Raw genomic sequence first — 17,289 nt, 5'->3', positions numbered from 1 at the left:
GTGAGCAGCAGCTCATTTGCATTTAAAGAGACAGGCACGAAAAACAGCGTGTTTCTGCTTCCACTCAAAATAGGCATTTTCAAAATTATATAATAAATGATCTGTAGGGTATTTTGAGATTAAACTTCTCAGACACATTCTGGGGACACCAGAGACTTATATTACATATTGTAAAAAGGGGCATAATATGTCTCCTTTAACACTGATGTGAATGCATGTTGCGTTGTACAGTATATGACGGAGGCGCCAGAAATGCAACTGATAGAATGTGCGCTGTAGCACGATACTACGATATTTCTTCAAAAGCAGATCGTGGAGACATTTTTATCATCCACAATCAAAAATCATCATATCGCACACCCCTAGGGTCTGGTTATACGGGAACCACGCTCTCTATTGAGAGAGAGCATGAGATTGTGTCCAGCTGCACCAGTTGACTGTCTCTTATTGGGCCCTGCTGGGTTACCCCTACTAATCTAGTGCTGCCTTCTGGTTGAGCTGAGAAGTGCTCCCCTCACTGTGAGGGTTAGCTATGAGTCGCTCCCAGTATGTGCTGTAAGGGTCCGCCTCAGCTTGAGAGCCGAGAGCACTGCTCCCTAAAACTCCATTTGCAACGAAACTGAGTTGTTAGGCCCATCTCTGTCGCCTCCTTGGTCAGTTGCCTCTATCTTGGGACCCTGTTGTTCCCTGTAGAAATGTGTGATCCCCTTCTAGCAGGATCCCATTTCTGATGTCCCATTTGCTATCTATCTGCTACCCGGACATGGCTGCGCTCCCCTCACTACGGGAGGGTCCTTTTGAGTTCGCCGGTCCTGGGCAGACTGTCTGAGTCCTCCTCTCGACTTGAGAGCTAGGTCCTCTGACCCTGGGCTATTGATCGCTTCGGTCAAGCTGGGTTCCTCTCTCTCCTTGCTAGGGGTTAAACCCTCCGCTCTTGAGCTCCAATGGCAGTGACATCAGGTAGTTGGGCTGCTTGCTGCCTCCCTGATAAGCTGCCTCTATTTGGGTTAAGCCAGGCAGTGCTCCCCTCACCTCTGAGGGTTGTCTTTGAGCCTGCCGCTCCCGATTGAGCATCTGAAGACTTCTCTCTTCGAGTCCTCTGCTCGTTTGAGTTCCATTGAGTAGCAGCCTCAGGTTGCTAGGCCTCTCTCCGCCTCCCTGTTAAGCTGCTCTCCTTGTTGGTCGAGCTCAGCAGTGCACGTCGCTCTCAAATTGAGCGTCTGAGTCCCCCTTATATTTTTGAAGTTGGGCCTCCGCTCTTTTGAACTCCGGATAGCAGGCTGCTGGGCCATCTTCTGCCTCCCTGGCGGGTTGCTTGTTAAGTGAGCTAGATGTGCTCCCCTCACCATGAAGAGCTTCTTGCAAGCACGCCACTCCCTTCTGGGCATCTGTGAGCAGATGCTCCGGGGTCTGTTCTGTGAGCGTGCCACAGTCATGTAGGGTTCCTAGGCTGGTCTTATGACAGCTTCAGTTACCCCTTAAGCAATGGTGTCTCTAAATCCATGCTATGGTAAGTGCACACGCTGAGCTTCTGTACTTTCTAAAATCAACATTGTGGTAAGTGTGCACGCTAGGCATTCTGCACACTTTCTAAAATCCTGTATGGTAAGGGTTACGCGCTGTCAGCCTCAGTCCCTTTCTCTGAGTTGGTTTAGGCCCCGGTTCTCACTTTGGGCTCCACTCAACTTATGTATCTCTGTTGATGCATTTCGGAGCAGGGTGTTGCTACCAAAGATCTATCGAGTCAGTTCTTTGAGCAGGTTCATTCAGAACTGGCGGTAGCCCCCTGGATGGCAGGCCAGGGTCTAGTTTGTTTTTTTTAGATACCTGGCCATATCCCCTTAAAGGAATCTCTTTCTTCTGATTCCAAGCCTTGAGCTCTGCCCTAGGCCTGGGCTTCCCAGCCCAGCCTTTAACAGGTAAGTTATTTTAGGGTATGCAGCTCAGGCCCTTGGCCGGAGGGGATAATGTCACTGACAGCCATCAAGGCATCCCTGGGGGCAACTCCCATGCTATGGTATGGTAAAGTTGGTACAAATGGAGTTTCATCTGTTTAGCTGTGCATTCATTGAATGAGCACTGTGCGATGTCCGAACTGATTGCACTATATTCGATGTATAATCGTTTTCTTAAATTCATTTTAAACCTCTGAAATCAATTTTTTTAATCATTTTCAAAGTTTTTAAATTCCTTGTTTTATTGTTGTGATTATTTTTTTCTTTTCTTTTATGTAAAGCACTTTGAATTACCATTGTGTATGAAATGTGCTATACAAATAAACTTGCATTGCCTTGCCTAGTGCTCGCCGTGGTGTCTGGCATGCACTCCCCTCAGCATGGCAGCGTGGGTATACCGTTCCCAATAGCGACCTCTAGAGGATGCAGTTCGAAGTTCCCTTGGAAGGAAACATCTCAGGTTATGTATGTAACCATGACTCCCTGAGAAGGGAACGAGACACTGCGTCCTCTAGTTCCCTTGCCATGCTTTGGACGTAATCTTCAGACGAAGAAGTGGATGACGTGTTCTCTTGGCGCCCTTTTATGCTGTGGTCACGCCGGGTGATGACGTCACAGGCTTTCACCGGCCAATGTTATTATTGTTTTTAGATGTATGCTTCAGACACCGGTCACGCTGAAGGCGTTCCCCATAGTGACCTCTAGAGCAGTGTTTCCCAACCAGGGTGCCGTCTGTCGAGAGCAAAGGTGCAGTGTAAAAAATCCTTTTTTAATATTTTTAAATTGCTAAAATGTTCAAAAAAGCATCTATTATATAATATCCATTTCTGATGTCGCCAATAATTAGAGATGCAACGAAATTTTGGCTGCCGAAAATTAGTTCACCGCTCAGTTTTCACTTTTTCTCGTGGTGTGACGCTCTGCGTATTATCCCGCTCTATGCGTGTGCGCTCCGCTCAGTCGCTCCACTCGTATACCGTTCATGCGAATCGGAACAGCAAAGTCCACTCAAAAATTGAGCCGACAGGAAACATCGATGTAGTACAGTATTGTTTCTGTCTGCAATTTATTTGTTCTTATTTTATTACTGACTGCTTTCTTGTCATTTTTTATTCAATTCAAAGTTTGAAATCAAGCTATCTCGTGCTACTGCACCAAAATTACCCCACTGTAAAATTTAAAAAACACTGAGTGAGCAAAAATTTGTGAGATAGCTAGTTATAATGGTAATTAAATCATGTTTACATATGTATAAAAGCCTACATTAAAATAAATTGGTCAAATTGGTCTCTTCATTAGAAATTAGCCTACTGATTGCCACCATTGATCGACAAAATTTTTTAATAATATTAAAAATATCTGTATGACATTATATTCTGCAGTTCTTCCCTGTTGTACCGAATATCTATACTTTTCAAATTATCATGCAGTGTCTCATTCCCTTCCCAGGGAACCATGGTTACATACGTAACCTGAGACGTTTTACTGTAATGCTGAATGATAATTGGGAAAAAAATCTATTTAATAGAGGCATCGGTATTGGTATCAGTGATGCTTTCCTTCATTCATAGCACTCAGGAAAAGTATGCCATTAAACAAATATTTAATATATACAGTATTTATGTTGTTTCTACATTAATTTGGAAATTCAGTGTGAAAATATATTTATGATTACAAATGTTATTGTTAGGTTCTGTATTGTTAGGTACTTTAGTAATTACATAATTACAGTGTATATACAAACGTGTAAAAAAAACACAAAATAATAGCATGGCAGTCTCAAAGAAAAACTTTTTTTTGTAGTGGAATTTTATTCTGTTGCATTTTATCGGTGACCAAATTTTGGTGTATCCTTGCAAAAGTCCTGTTATGTGAGACTGACTTTCTACTGTGAGTTTCAAACAAAACTGCTTGAACAAAATAAAAATGTGAACTTTCACACCTGGATGTTGCTAGGCAGTCAGGCACACAACTGATTTTAGCAAGTGCTTAGCTTTTTGTGTGCATTAGACGGTCAGTGAACTATCCGTTGGTGTGCCATCTGGGTCTGACACTACAGACATTCATAATCAAACATGAGGCAACACTTGTCATGTTACCGGATATGTATAATTGTTTTTTTGTTTGTTTGTTTGTTTGTTTGTTTGTTTCTTCTCCCATAGATCCTGGAAAAAGCTGCAGAAATAGCTGGAGCCAGTGATTCCATGACAATGGTAAAATGTGTTTTTTAATTTGTACTGTCCTCTGAGGTCCACTTATAATGTTATCAAGATTTTTTACATCAAAAAACATAATCACTTAGAAGTAATAAGCTATTTTCTGTCCTGTTTTTAACCCCCCTCAGATCAGAACACTCTGTTTGAATAGGCATGGCAGATTGTAGACTCGGAAGTAAATGCCCACTGCTATGATTGGCAAATAGTTGTGTATATTTGACAGTGTAAATTCCTCATAGATGGATGCTGCTATGATTTAGGCCATGCGTAATGCGTAAACAACTCAATTAATATCAAACAATCTGTAAGAAGAGACAAAGCAATAGTGACCACGTAATGAAAACAGTTACTCACACTTATGTTGCGACATTACTGTCGGATCCAATATAGTCGGCACAGCATCGTCTTTTAGTTTCAATCTTTTTGAAAATCCCACATCTAATTTTTACTTGTTTGTAAACAAATCCACAGTAAAATAAAATGAACAAAGGTCCAAGTTTTTACAGATGCTGTCTGGATTTTCATTAAAAATAAAGTTCATCCACTTTTTCCTAATGTTGAGATCAGAAGGAAGGCAATGCAAAGACAGTTTTTTCCACACCTTGGCACTGCACAGCGTCTTGTTGTCTTCTGAGCCATCTTTATCGTTTGGTTTCTGCATAGACCTGCATTTGCCTCTCTCGTGAACACTGCATGCATGAATCACTGGGTGATTTCAATGAACAGGCAGCGATGTAGAAGCAGGTGTTGATCTTCTTCTGCGGAGCTGGTGCTTATGCACACTATTACATTATGGAGTAGAACATTCCAAAAGCTGTCGTTTTGGCAGACTGCCTTCAATATAAGCTGTTTTTAGACTAACAAGAAAGTTTTGAGTTCTGAAACTTACAGGAGGTTTTCATAGTACAATGACCACTTATATGTTAAAAGATCAAGGGAATTTTGGTTTCTCAGTTCATGACCCCTTTAAAGCAGCCCTATTGTGCCCTTTTTGCCCCTGTATGTAATATGGGCCTCAGGTGTCCCCAGAATGTGTCTGTGAAGTTTCAGCTCAAAATAACTCACTGATTATGTACAGTATTTTATCAAGCTGAAAATGCCCGTTTTTGGCTAAAACCAAAAACGTACTGTTTTCATGTGTATCTCTTAAAATGCAAGTGAGCTGCTGCTCCCTACCCCTCTTTCCAGAATAAGGCCGTCCCTTACAGCTGGTGCCTCGGTTACTATGGCAACAACAAACATCTGTTTGTTTTTGATTATCATGTCTATCGCGCTCAAGCTCACATGCTTGTCAATACTTTGTCATCATGAAGAGTTTATTCTTTGCATTTGAACTTATGAAATATGGTTTTGAAGGGCATGCTCTTTCATATACACACAAGATAATGTGAAAATCACTCAAGCACGGTTATGTCTGTGAAGGTAAACAACTGCATGTGTATCAGGGTATTAGATCTGTGAAACAGCATCTCTTGGGCATGGCGACAACACACTACTAGCTCAACTCAACCAGGCCTCGCTAATCAAATGAAATGAATGTCTGTAGGGTCGTGGGGGTAAGAAGTTTTACATAGAGCTAAAGGAGATCATGGAGAGGGATCCTCTCTCTCAGCTTTGTGAGAATGAGAAAGATCTGATATGGACACTTCGCTACGACTGCAGAGAAAACTTTCCTCAGTCTCTCCCCAAACTACTGCTGTCTGTCAAATGGAGCAAACATGAAGACATGGCTCAGGTATACCCACAAACATACACATCCACATTAACCAACAGATGTGTTGAAACTCAAGCATTTCAAAATTCTCTCTGTTGTGCTGCAGCTACAGGCTTTGCTGCAGATTTGGCCCAAACTAAGCCCTCGAGATGCCCTAGAACTTCTGGATTTCAACTATCCTGACCAATATGTCAGAGAATTTGCAGTCATCTGCCTCAGAGATATGAGGTGAGAAGTCCAAGCTGTCAGAGAGCACATTGTCAAAGAACCTCATAAGAAATGCTGAAATCCCAAATGTTTGTTTCTGTGTGTGTTAGTGATGATGAGCTGTTGCAGTATTTACTGCAGCTTGTGCAGGTGTTGCGCTATGAGCCATACTATGACTGCGCCCTCAGCCGTTTCCTCCTGGAACGCGCTCAGTCCAGCCGTAAGATTGGCCACTTCCTCTTCTGGCATCTCAGGCAAGTGTATACATGTAAAGAAGCTGGAATATGTAAATACTTTAGTTCACCTGGTATTTCAATATGCTTATGCAGAAACTAGAATTTATGATTGCGTGTGTTGTACATTACAGGTCTGAAATGTACATGCCAGCCGTGTCGGTTCATTTTGCTCTGATTTTGGAAGCATACTGCCGAGGCTGCATCCCACACATAGAAGTTCTCAAAAAACAGGTGCATTATTTTCATTTTTTCTCGTTTCATTTTCTCATTTTCTTTTTTAAATTTCATTCAGAGGTAGCATTTATTGTATTTTATAATTCAGAATACTATTGGGGTTATAGAATACTATACTACTATATACTATGCTATATACTATACCAGCGGTGGCGAACTCCGGTCCTGGAGAGCCGCAGCCCTGCAGAGTTCATCTCCAACCCTAATTAAAACTCACCTGCCTGTAGCTTTCTAGTAACTGTTCAGACCTTGATTAGCTTGTTCAGGTGTGTTTAATTAGGGTTGAAGCAAAACTCTGCAGGGCTGCGGCTCTCCAGGACTGACGTTCGCCACCCCTGTACTATACTACAGAATACTATAATCAGATTATAGATGTAGGTCAAAGCAACATTAAAACAAAGTTTTTACATCCCAATCACAAATACAGCTACAAACTTGAGTCAGCTGTAATGGACATTGGTTTGCATTCTGATAAGTGAGTTAAAGCAACACTACTAACAGAGGTTCAAAGAGGCCAACTACCGGTCAGCAAATTTTTATATGTTAAAGGGAACGGTGTCAAAAATAACAAGAGCAAATGCCAGACATGGACAAACTTATTAGCAAAGAGGAACAGTACTTAAGAAACAAAGCTTGCCAACAATGGCAGCTGGACATTTCACAATAAAGTCAAAAGTACAGTTCAAATGATCACAGAATGAGTCACCTCTTCTTTGATGCATTGTCAAAAATAAGATTTCCACCTTCCTGCAGAGTTTGGCTGCAGCCTGCTCTAACACAACTGCCTTATGATAATATTGCAGACCTTCACGGCATAAAACATTGTGTACTGTTTAGAGTTTGATTTGATGAAGAATTTTGCAGCTTGCTTGTCACTCAAGCCTGCTCTCCTGTGGCCTCATGGAATAGTGACGTATTGGAGTTGTACTTTAGAATCGCTTGAAGTATTTACTGTAAATTTGGTCATACTGCTCAATACACATACTGCTTTTCACTTAGTATAGTAAGCATATTCAGACACGAGACCTGATTAGCTTCTTCTGGTGAGTTTAATTAAGGTTGGTTCTAAAATCTGCAAGTTGGCCCTCCAGGAGCAGGACTGGACACACCTGATTTAAAATGGAAGAGACTAAACTTTTTATCGCTTACCACTTTATGGGACTTCCACTAGGATCAGTCACTTTTTTTTGTAATTTTAAAACATCTATAGGCCTCCTTACTCTTCCAGCATCTAAAAATCACTAAACATTTATGGTATTAAGTTCTAGATTGTAAAGTGTACATTCCTTCAAAGAACTACAGGCTTTTCAGCTTGAACAATGACATACTAGCTGGGATTCCATGCAAGTGTATTTCATTAATGCAAACCAAAAAAAGTAGAATCAGTGTTTCCATCCAATGTGATTTGTTTAGGCATCAAAACATGTTATTGTTTTGATATAAATGAATTTATTCATTAAATGTGTTTGCATCATTGTTTTTTGCACATTTCTTCATTCTAAATTAAAAAAAAAAAAAACACTCAAAGTGTGTATTAGATTTTATTTTCATCTTGGTATTTTTTTTTATTTTTTATGTGATTGTTTTTATGTGGAACTTAACATTATGGTGTTTTTGTAATTATTTTGAAGGTTGAAGCTCTCAATAAGCTGAAAGCTGTAAGTGAGCTGATTAAATTGGGCACCATAAAAACTAAGACAAAACAAGCTCATCTTAAAGAGGCCATGATGACTTGCCTTAGACAGACGGGATTCATCGAGACACTTTCCGACCTGCAATCACCTCTCAACCCCAACATATTGCTCGCTGGAGTACAGTAAGATCTGTGTGTGTGTGTGTGTGTTGTTTTATGCATACAGTGTTTTCAAACTAGTACACTGAACATCATAAATAAGATTAATGAACTATATCAGTTGGTGGAGGAATTGTTTATTTTCATAATTAATAAAAATTAAATATTAATAAAATAACTTTAATAAAAAAGTAAATATGCAAAGGCCTTTATACTTCCATAATAATCAGGTTAGAAAAGGTTGTCTCTGTATGGCAGGTGGTTGGGGGGAGGAGTTAAGAAATAATTGGGGTTAGTGACGTCAGCTGAAAATGAAAGTGGTTTTAAAGACCCAGTCAGTTATAATTTGATGGAAGATTATATAGACAAACATTGTTGAATATTAATGCTAATCCGGAATACTGTTATGAATACTGTAAATTTGGACATACTACTGATTTCACGTACTGCTCTTCACATAGTATAGTAGGCATATTCAGACATGAGACCGGTTAGCTTGGTCTGTTGTATTCTGTTAAGTTTGGAGCTAAACTTTGCAAGATGGCCCTCCAGGAGCACACTTGATTTCACATGGAAGAGATTAAACTTTTTTTTATTGCTTTTCTCTTTATGGAACGTTGTAGGATGAATCACTTTTGTTACTGAAAATGAATGGACTGAGCGTGTTGTTATATTTTGATGGAAAATTTTATAGACAAACATTTTTATGTTGATAATTAATGTTATTAAATTGTTGCAGAAATTTCAGACAAAACACTGCATACAACAGTAAGAAGAACTTTACCTCTAACTTTCCTATTTCTCTGCCAGTGTGGAGAGGTGTAAGTACATGGACTCTAAAATGAAACCTCTGTGGATTGTTTACAACAACAAGCTGTTGGGAGGAGACACAGTGGGCATCATCTTCAAAAATGGAGATGGTGAGAGACAGATGGCTCAGATAATAGGCAAAGACAAAACACTGTCACAAGATTAGATTAAATAAACTTTTTAATGTCTGCCTTTCTCAGACCTGCGGCAGGACATGTTGACTTTACAGATCTTAAGGTTGATGGATCTGCTATGGAAGGAGGCTAACTTGGACCTCAGGTAAAGTGTGTGTCTGTCTGTCTGTCTGTCTAAGAATCTGTGTATATTCTGTTGATCCTTATGTTTCTATTTGTAAGTGTGCGAGTGTTGAGTGAATTAGATTTACATGTGGTTAAGAAGGGAAATGTTAAGTAATTTGAGAAGAGACACTCATGTTCAACATTTTCTTCTCCACTGAACATTGTTTAATTGAATATGCTTTTGGATATGCAATCAAAATATGTTTGAGTTGTGATGCCCCGTTTCCATTACTTCACACTTAATATTCAGAATATGTTGTCCTCAATCATTGAAAGTAGATTTGGAAGCATACTACAGATGTCTTTGCATTACATTTATAAACCTAACAATTAAATTATTGTACTTGAATGCCTGTTGACATTAGAAACAATGCCACATATATGATGTGCAGAGTTGGAAAATAATTAGCAAAAATGCCACCAAACTGAACAAAAAATGCCAGACAAATTCAAAATAAAGGAGCAAAAAATGCCCCTGCACAATTGAACAAAATCTATTACGGCTCTCAATATTAAAATAAATTGTGAAAATTAATGAAGTGTCCATTTGCGGAATTACATTCACGATTAATCGAATGCGATTGTCATGCGCATTTTGTTAAAAAATTCACTGAAAGATACGCATGACAATCGTAGCTTCTGTCGAATCGTGATCTCGATTCCATTTCGATTTATTGTGCAGCCCTAATGTGCACACTGCATCAGATCTTTTTACGCAATGTTTTTTCAAATTGTATATATATTTTTTTTTTCTTCTTTTTTTCATAAATGTCTTGTAGAATTGTGCCTTATGGTTGCTTGGCGACAGGAGATCGCTCTGGTCTGATTGAGGTTGTGTCATCAGCTGATACCATTGCGAACATCCAAAAAACAAGCAGCAACATGGCCGCCGCTGCTGCCTTCAATAAAGATGCTCTACTGAACTGGCTTAAAGACAAGAACTCTGGGTGAGTTGGACATGTAGTAGACGATGATGTGTCACATGAACAGTTTTTGATTATTTGATTACATTAGTTACCTGTTTTTCAATATATTTGTGAATTGAGTAAATATTGTGTAAAACTTTTTTACAATTTTGTGTTTAATTTGCCATCATAACATTGTAAATATGCATGCAAGTTGTAATGGAAAGCAATCATTTTTTAACAATAATGACCTCTGAATCTTTTGATTAGCAGCCTTCATGTGGTTGCCATCTCTTATTGTGAATTTCAGTATTACTAAAGATAATTTGTTTTGAATGGTAAAGCTTGATGTTGCAAAATAATCTTATCTAGCTCTAGCATCCTAGCAGTTCTTGGCCATATTAACTTTTATATTAGAAGTGACAGTAGTCATGTTCTTATTAAATACAGGTGCATCTCAATAAATTAGAATGTCGTGGAAAAGTTCATTTATTTCAGTAATTCAACTCAAATTGTGAAACTTGTGTATTAAATAAATTCAATGCACACAGACTGAAGTAGTTTAAGTCTTTGGTTCTTTTAATTGTGATGATTTTGGCTCACATTTAACAAAAACCCACCAATTCACTATCTCAACAAATTAGAACATGGTGACATGCCAATCAGCTAATCAACTCAAAACACCTGCAAAGGTTTCCTGAGCCTTCAAAATGATCTCTCAGTTTGGTTCACTAGGCTACACAATCAGGGGGAAGACTGCTGATCTGACAGTTATCCAGAAGACAATCATTGACACCCTCCACAAGGAGGGTAAGCCACAAACATTAATTGCCAAAGAAGCTGGCTGTTCACAGAGTGCTGTATCCAAGCATGTTAACAGAAAGTTGAGTGGAAGGAAAAAGTGTGGAAGAAAAAGATGCACAACCAACCGAGAGAACCGCAGCCTTATGAGGATTGTCAAGCAAAATCGATTCAAGAATTTGAGTGAACTTCACAAGGAATGAACTGAGGCTGGGGTCAAGGCATCAAGAGCCACCAAACACAGACGTGTCAAGGAATTTGGCCACAGTTGTCGTATTCCTCTTGTTAAGCCACTCCTGAACCACAGACAAAGTCAGAGGCGTCTTACCTGGGCTAAGGAGAAGAACTGGACTGTTGCCCAGTGGTCCAAAGTCCTCTTTTCAGATGAGAGCAAGTTTTGTATTTCATTTGGAAACCAAGGTCCTAGAGTCTGGAGGAAGGGTGGAGAAGCTCATAGCCCAAGTTGCTTGAAGTCCAGTGTTAAGTTTCCACAGTCTGTGATGATTTGGGGTGCAATGCCATCTGCTGGTGTTGGTCCATTGTGTTTTTTGAAAACCAACGTCACTGCACCCGTTTACCAAGACATTTTGGAGCACTTCATGCTTCCTTCTGCTGGCCAGCTTTTTGAAGATGCTGATTTCATTTTCTAGCAGGATTTGGCACCTGCCCACACTGCCAAAAGCACCAAAAGTTGGTTAAATGACCATGGTGTTGGTGTGCTTGACTGGCCAGCAAACTCACCAGACCTGAACCCCATAGAGAATCTATGGGGTATTGTCAAGAGGAAAATGAGAAACAAGAGACCAAAAAATGCAGATGAGCTGAAGGCCACTGTCAAATAAACCTGGGCTTCCATACCACCTCAGTAGTGCCACAAACTGATCACCTCCATTCCACGCCGAATTGAGGCAGTAATTAGAGCAAAAGGAGCCCCTACCGAAGAAGTTGAGTACATGTACAGTAAATGAACATCCTTTCCAGAAGGCCAACAATTCACTAAAAATTTTTTTTTTTATTGGTCTTATGAAGTATTCTAATTTGTTGAGAGTGAATTGGTGGGTTTTTGTTAAATGTGAGCCAAAATCATCACAATTAAAAGAACCAAAGACTTAAACTACTTCAGTCTGTGTGCATTGAATTTATTTAATACACGAGTTTCACAATTTGAGTTGAATTACTGAAATGAACTTTTCCACGACATTCTAATTTATTGAGATGCACCTGTATAGTTGCTGTTTGAGTCGAAACTAATTTGTGATGTGATGTGTTGACAGAGATGCTTTGGACAAAGCCATTGAGGAGTTCACTCTGTCGTGTGCTGGTTATTGTGTTGCCACCTACGTCTTGGGCATTGGTGATCGGCATAGTGACAACATCATGGTTCGCAGTACAGGGCAGGTAAGTTGGAAAACCATTCTATACTTGAAGCCACGTGAATGTAATTTTTCCCAGAAGATATATGCTGCTTGAAAATGGCACTCTTACTCTTACTTAATCTTTCGTGGTTTTCTGTTGATTAAAATAGTTTAAATGAAATTTGATTATTTTTAGATTAAAAGGATAATTATCGTATTGATATTTATTATTTATTTAATGTGTGTGTGCAATTCAGCTCTTCCACATAGACTTCGGCCATATCCTAGGAAACTTTAAGTCCAAGTTTGGGATCAAGCGTGAACGTGTTCCTTTCATCCTCACACATGACTTCATCCACGTGATTCAACAGGGAAAAACAGGCAACACCGAGAAATTTGGAAAGTTAGTGAAAAACTGACTTTGTGTGTTTCATATTATCTCACTCACTCTTAATGCACAATTTGTACATCATTTCTAATGATATAGGATGCTAATTTAACAGTGCTTTGTATATGTGTGTAGTTTTAGGCAATACTGTGAGGAGGCGTATCTGATTCTGAGAAAGAATGGAAATCTGTTCATCACACTCTTTGCTCTGATGCTCACAGCAGGCCTGCCAGAGCTTACTTCTGTCAAAGATATCCAGTATTTAAAGGTAAAGACATGTCCAGTGCAACATGAAAATGAGAATTGTAATTTTGTTCATTCTGAGATTAAGTGAACCCATATGACGTTTCTTCTTCTTCCTATTCTGTTCCATGAAATGGTAAATAAAAAGTAATGGGGCTGTCAAGCTCCAAAATGACTGAAAAAGCACCATTAAAATAATCTAAACATATATGTCCAGGTCATATGAGGAACAGAAATTTAAGCAGTTCACTGAAAATCTTTTCTTGGCAAAAACCACAACAGCTGGAACTGGCCTGAGGTTGAGTAAATTAACAGCAAATTTTTAATATGCAAAAAAAGAGAGTAGCCCATACTGTACACAAACTGTATATTGATGGTCAACTTTACTATATTTGTAGGCAACATGGTCAAGTTTGAAGATGACCAGAAAGTACCATCATTTCTGTAAAGTAAACAGCTATCTCAAGCATTTAAAAATTATCTTTGCATGTTCATCGGAAAATAAAAATATATATATGTCTTAGGGATTTTATGTTGCATTCATTGCATGTTGAAATCAATTACACTTGTATTAGATGCTGCATCTAAAGAAAGCTTATATTTTCAGTCTTTATTTTTTAGTATATTCTGTATACTATATGGGAAATGATACTTGCATTTACACATTGATTAGATCTAACCTTTCTACCTATTTCATTCTGCTGTAAGAAATATGACACAAGATGATTTAATTTGTTGAATGCACAAATATCTCTCCATCATATGCTGTATTGCAAGTTAAAATGTGTACTTTGTCTATATTATTAATTATTTATTTACATGACTCCAGTGCAGCCACCAAAGAAATGGTTTACCTGATTAAATAGGGCAGTTAGTGCAGATTTTATTGGGAAAAATATTAATCCTTCAATACGCCTGAAAACACTTTAAAAGACCCTGACTTAATTATCAACAAATCACTACTTACTAATCTTAGCTATCTCAGTTATTAATGAACAATACTATTTACTATAGTTTATGATTACTATTACTTACAAATCAAAATTCAGTTAAATCAAATCAAAGAAACAATTAAAGATTGGACCATAGAACAACCACTTTTAATTAGAACCCATCAAAAACATTAGTAATCAGTGCACTTTAATTTCATCACCACAGATCAGAAATTCTGAAAACTACTCTACAGAAATACATTCAACATAACTACTAATACAAACATACAACTGATCCAGTATAAAATCTTACATAGAACACATTTTACACAACACAAGATATTTAAAATGGGACTAGCAACTTGCACTCAAGACAAATGCATTTATTGCAAGCTTATTGCAAGTTCACTGCAAGCTTATTCATGCCTCATATACTGTATGCATGTGTATGTGAAAAAACATTGCAGTGCTTAATGTACCTCAGTAAATTCCGTTAATCATAAATACATTATTGCTCATATTACTACCATACCATCTTGTCTTTATGTATTCATTGAAATATTAATTTTTCTCCTCTTTTAATTTTCTCTCACTTCCACCTTTAAAGACATTGTTATTATTATCATCTTCTCTCTTACTGTCTCCACCTTTGCTGGCAGGGAGGTTGGGAGGGAGAAGAGAGTGGAAAGAAAAGGGGGTGGAGAAGAGAGGTGGAGGCAAAGAAGCAATTTTCTTTGTAAAAAAAAAAAAAAAACTTATGCCCGATTCCCGTAAATACTTAAAATTGCCCTGTCAGTTATATATAATATGCTACTATGTTGATCTGAACCTTTGTTTATATACCTGTCATAATGTCTCTATTTGTTTATGTTTTTGAGTTAGTGTCCTGCAAAAAAGGGACAGAGAACATAATGAAACCATTATAACATCAATTTAGGTTAATGCATAGCTGTGTTAAATGTGGTGGTTTAGAAAATTAAATTAAATAAAATAATTGCATATACATAATGACATCAGCCGTATGTTTATGTCTACCAGGACTCTCTGGCATTAGGTAAAACTGATGAGGAGGCCCTCAAACAGTTCCGGCAGAAGTTTGATGAAGCTCTGCGAGAGAGTTGGACCACCAAAGTCAACTGGATGGCCCACATTGTGGCTCACCCTTCATAAACCGAGGGAAACACAACATCAGGCTCCAAACTGAAGTCAGGGTTCACCATAAAGCACTATTAAGTGCAGAAAAACAGTGATATACAACTTATTTATGATCTTTTGAAATCGATGGCCAAATCGCATGGATCTAAGTGATCTTCAAAAGACTGGAGTCTGCAGGAATAAACGAAAAACTTGTAAGCTTCTACGCTTTCTTTATTCTGTTGAATATCAAACTGCCTCTGACCACAGGAGAACCATAGAAAACCCTGACTTGACATCGGATATAATTGCCTTATACAAGGTAACAAAAGAGAAAATTTCAGCTTTTTCTTCCTCCACTGAAATGTCAAACAATAAGTAACTCCAGCACACCCTTCTAGAGAAAAACAGGAGTCCCTAAAACATGGCGCAACAACGCAAGTTTTGGCCATCCAGAAAGAAGATATTTATTGTACAACCATGTTAACATGTTGGGACTCAGACTTTTGAAAATGGACAAATCAAAGCACAAGCTTAGAGAAAGTGCATCTTATCATACCAAAAGGTAAACATGTGCCTCACTGCACAAGAAACTTTTTTTAACTGTATGTGCCAGACTACTTTATTATGAGGATTAGTCTTAAAAACACTGGAATCATGTTATAGGTATAAATATTTGATGAGTTTTAAATGTTGTAATAGTAAAGCACTGTTCCTATATACCACAGTACTACTTTATATATAGCAGAAATGGCTGTAATAAAAAAAAAAAAAGGGATGTCTTCACACACAGATATTCAATGAGGATCACTTTGAACAAACTCTGTGTAGATGAAGGACCTTCCTTTCCTCTCTGTGTTGAGAAAAGCTCATGTAGTTTGTTCTTTGGTGCTAGCCATAAAAATAAAAAATCCCGCATATATACGTAAGCACAGCATTGTAGCCAAACCCGTTGTTTAGTGGTTTAGACCATGAAAATTGCTCATTTTTGGTGCCTGTTATTTTAAGAGTAATTCACAAATTTATATGGGCTTTACTATATGCCTGCATATCAAAACTCACAATTTCAACCGCCTGTTTACTCAGAATATCTGCACAAAAGACTCAGAGGACCAAAAAGGGGAGGTCTAACGGTCATGACAGCTACTGTCTACTGACAGCTCAGGCAGTAGTAATTACTGATTATTAATGCCTATATTGTAAAGCACAGAGAGTAATTATCAATGTTTTTTTTTTTACTACACATAACATGCTGTCTCTAGTGCTGCTTCTCTTTTTGGCTGTGTGACTAGGGATGCATTGATGCACTGAGCATGTTATTTTTACACTGAATATCTATATGTGTGAATGGGAAGAAAGTCTGTACTGTGATATAATGAGATTATTAAGAGCAATGCAAAGATTCTAGGACCAACATTCCAGAGAATTATGCGTTCATTTCCTGTGCTGTTATGGTATATGAGAGAGTAAGATTTGTGCCTATAAAATAAATTTCATTTTACACTAGAACAGGTTATATTTGAATGTCCATTGGCCCTACTCCTTATGCTATATGCCTTGGTGCAATATGCAAATGTAAAAGTGCAACTGTAAACCTATTTTGAGAGTGTGTGCGCTCATGCTGCTGTATGTTACACTGATGACCTTTGATTTCACTGAAACTTTTAATACAGGCTTTGCTCTGTCTTGCCCATTTTATGGAAATACTATTAAAGTTGTTTTCATTGAACTCTCCTTTATAATTTCAATTTGATTTAGAAAAAAATAAATTATTGAAAAAAGTTCAAAACCATTTTAGAGTTTGGTCCAAAATAAAAGACACTTGGATTAAATCACTGCAGTTAAGGATTATTTTTATGCAACCAGTCCTTTTTGAAACTTTTGGACCCCATCAATTTATAGACAGCATATGATTTTTGAGTGAACTGAGCTGTTCTAGGTACAGACCAACCAATATATCTACTATTTATGCAACTACCCGTTAATACATTTATTTACACAGACCTGCACAAAAGTGTGAAAAAAATATCTTTTGTTCAACATGTGAGATTAGAAATGTCATTTTTGT

General features: G+C 38.2%; 1 protein-coding gene across 1 annotated transcript in view; it reads left to right on the top strand.

The window, feature by feature from the left end:
- LOC107726123 (phosphatidylinositol 4,5-bisphosphate 3-kinase catalytic subunit beta isoform-like) overlaps positions 1-16,566 on the top strand; it is a 64,092-nt gene extending 47,526 nt beyond the window's left edge. The window contains exons 11-23 of the mRNA XM_016535627.1: positions 4,118-4,168; positions 5,718-5,906; positions 5,992-6,113; positions 6,203-6,346; positions 6,460-6,559; positions 8,194-8,378; positions 9,165-9,274; positions 9,365-9,443; positions 10,243-10,410; positions 12,444-12,567; positions 12,782-12,927; positions 13,048-13,180; positions 15,126-16,566. Of these exons, the coding sequence (XP_016391113.1) occupies positions 4,118-4,168; positions 5,718-5,906; positions 5,992-6,113; positions 6,203-6,346; positions 6,460-6,559; positions 8,194-8,378; positions 9,165-9,274; positions 9,365-9,443; positions 10,243-10,410; positions 12,444-12,567; positions 12,782-12,927; positions 13,048-13,180; positions 15,126-15,257 (1,683 nt within the window). The 3' untranslated portion in view covers positions 15,258-16,566. The remainder of the gene's footprint in view (positions 1-4,117; positions 4,169-5,717; positions 5,907-5,991; positions 6,114-6,202; positions 6,347-6,459; positions 6,560-8,193; positions 8,379-9,164; positions 9,275-9,364; positions 9,444-10,242; positions 10,411-12,443; positions 12,568-12,781; positions 12,928-13,047; positions 13,181-15,125) is intronic.
- The last annotated feature ends 723 nt before the right edge of the window (positions 16,567-17,289 follow it).

Source organism: Sinocyclocheilus rhinocerous, unplaced genomic scaffold (genome assembly GCF_001515625.1).
Source record: "Sinocyclocheilus rhinocerous isolate Xijiao unplaced genomic scaffold, SAMN03320098_v1.1 scaffold1899, whole genome shotgun sequence".
Lineage (NCBI taxonomy): Eukaryota > Metazoa > Chordata > Actinopteri > Cypriniformes > Cyprinidae > Sinocyclocheilus > Sinocyclocheilus rhinocerous.
This window is presented reverse-complemented; position numbering and strand designations above follow the sequence as displayed.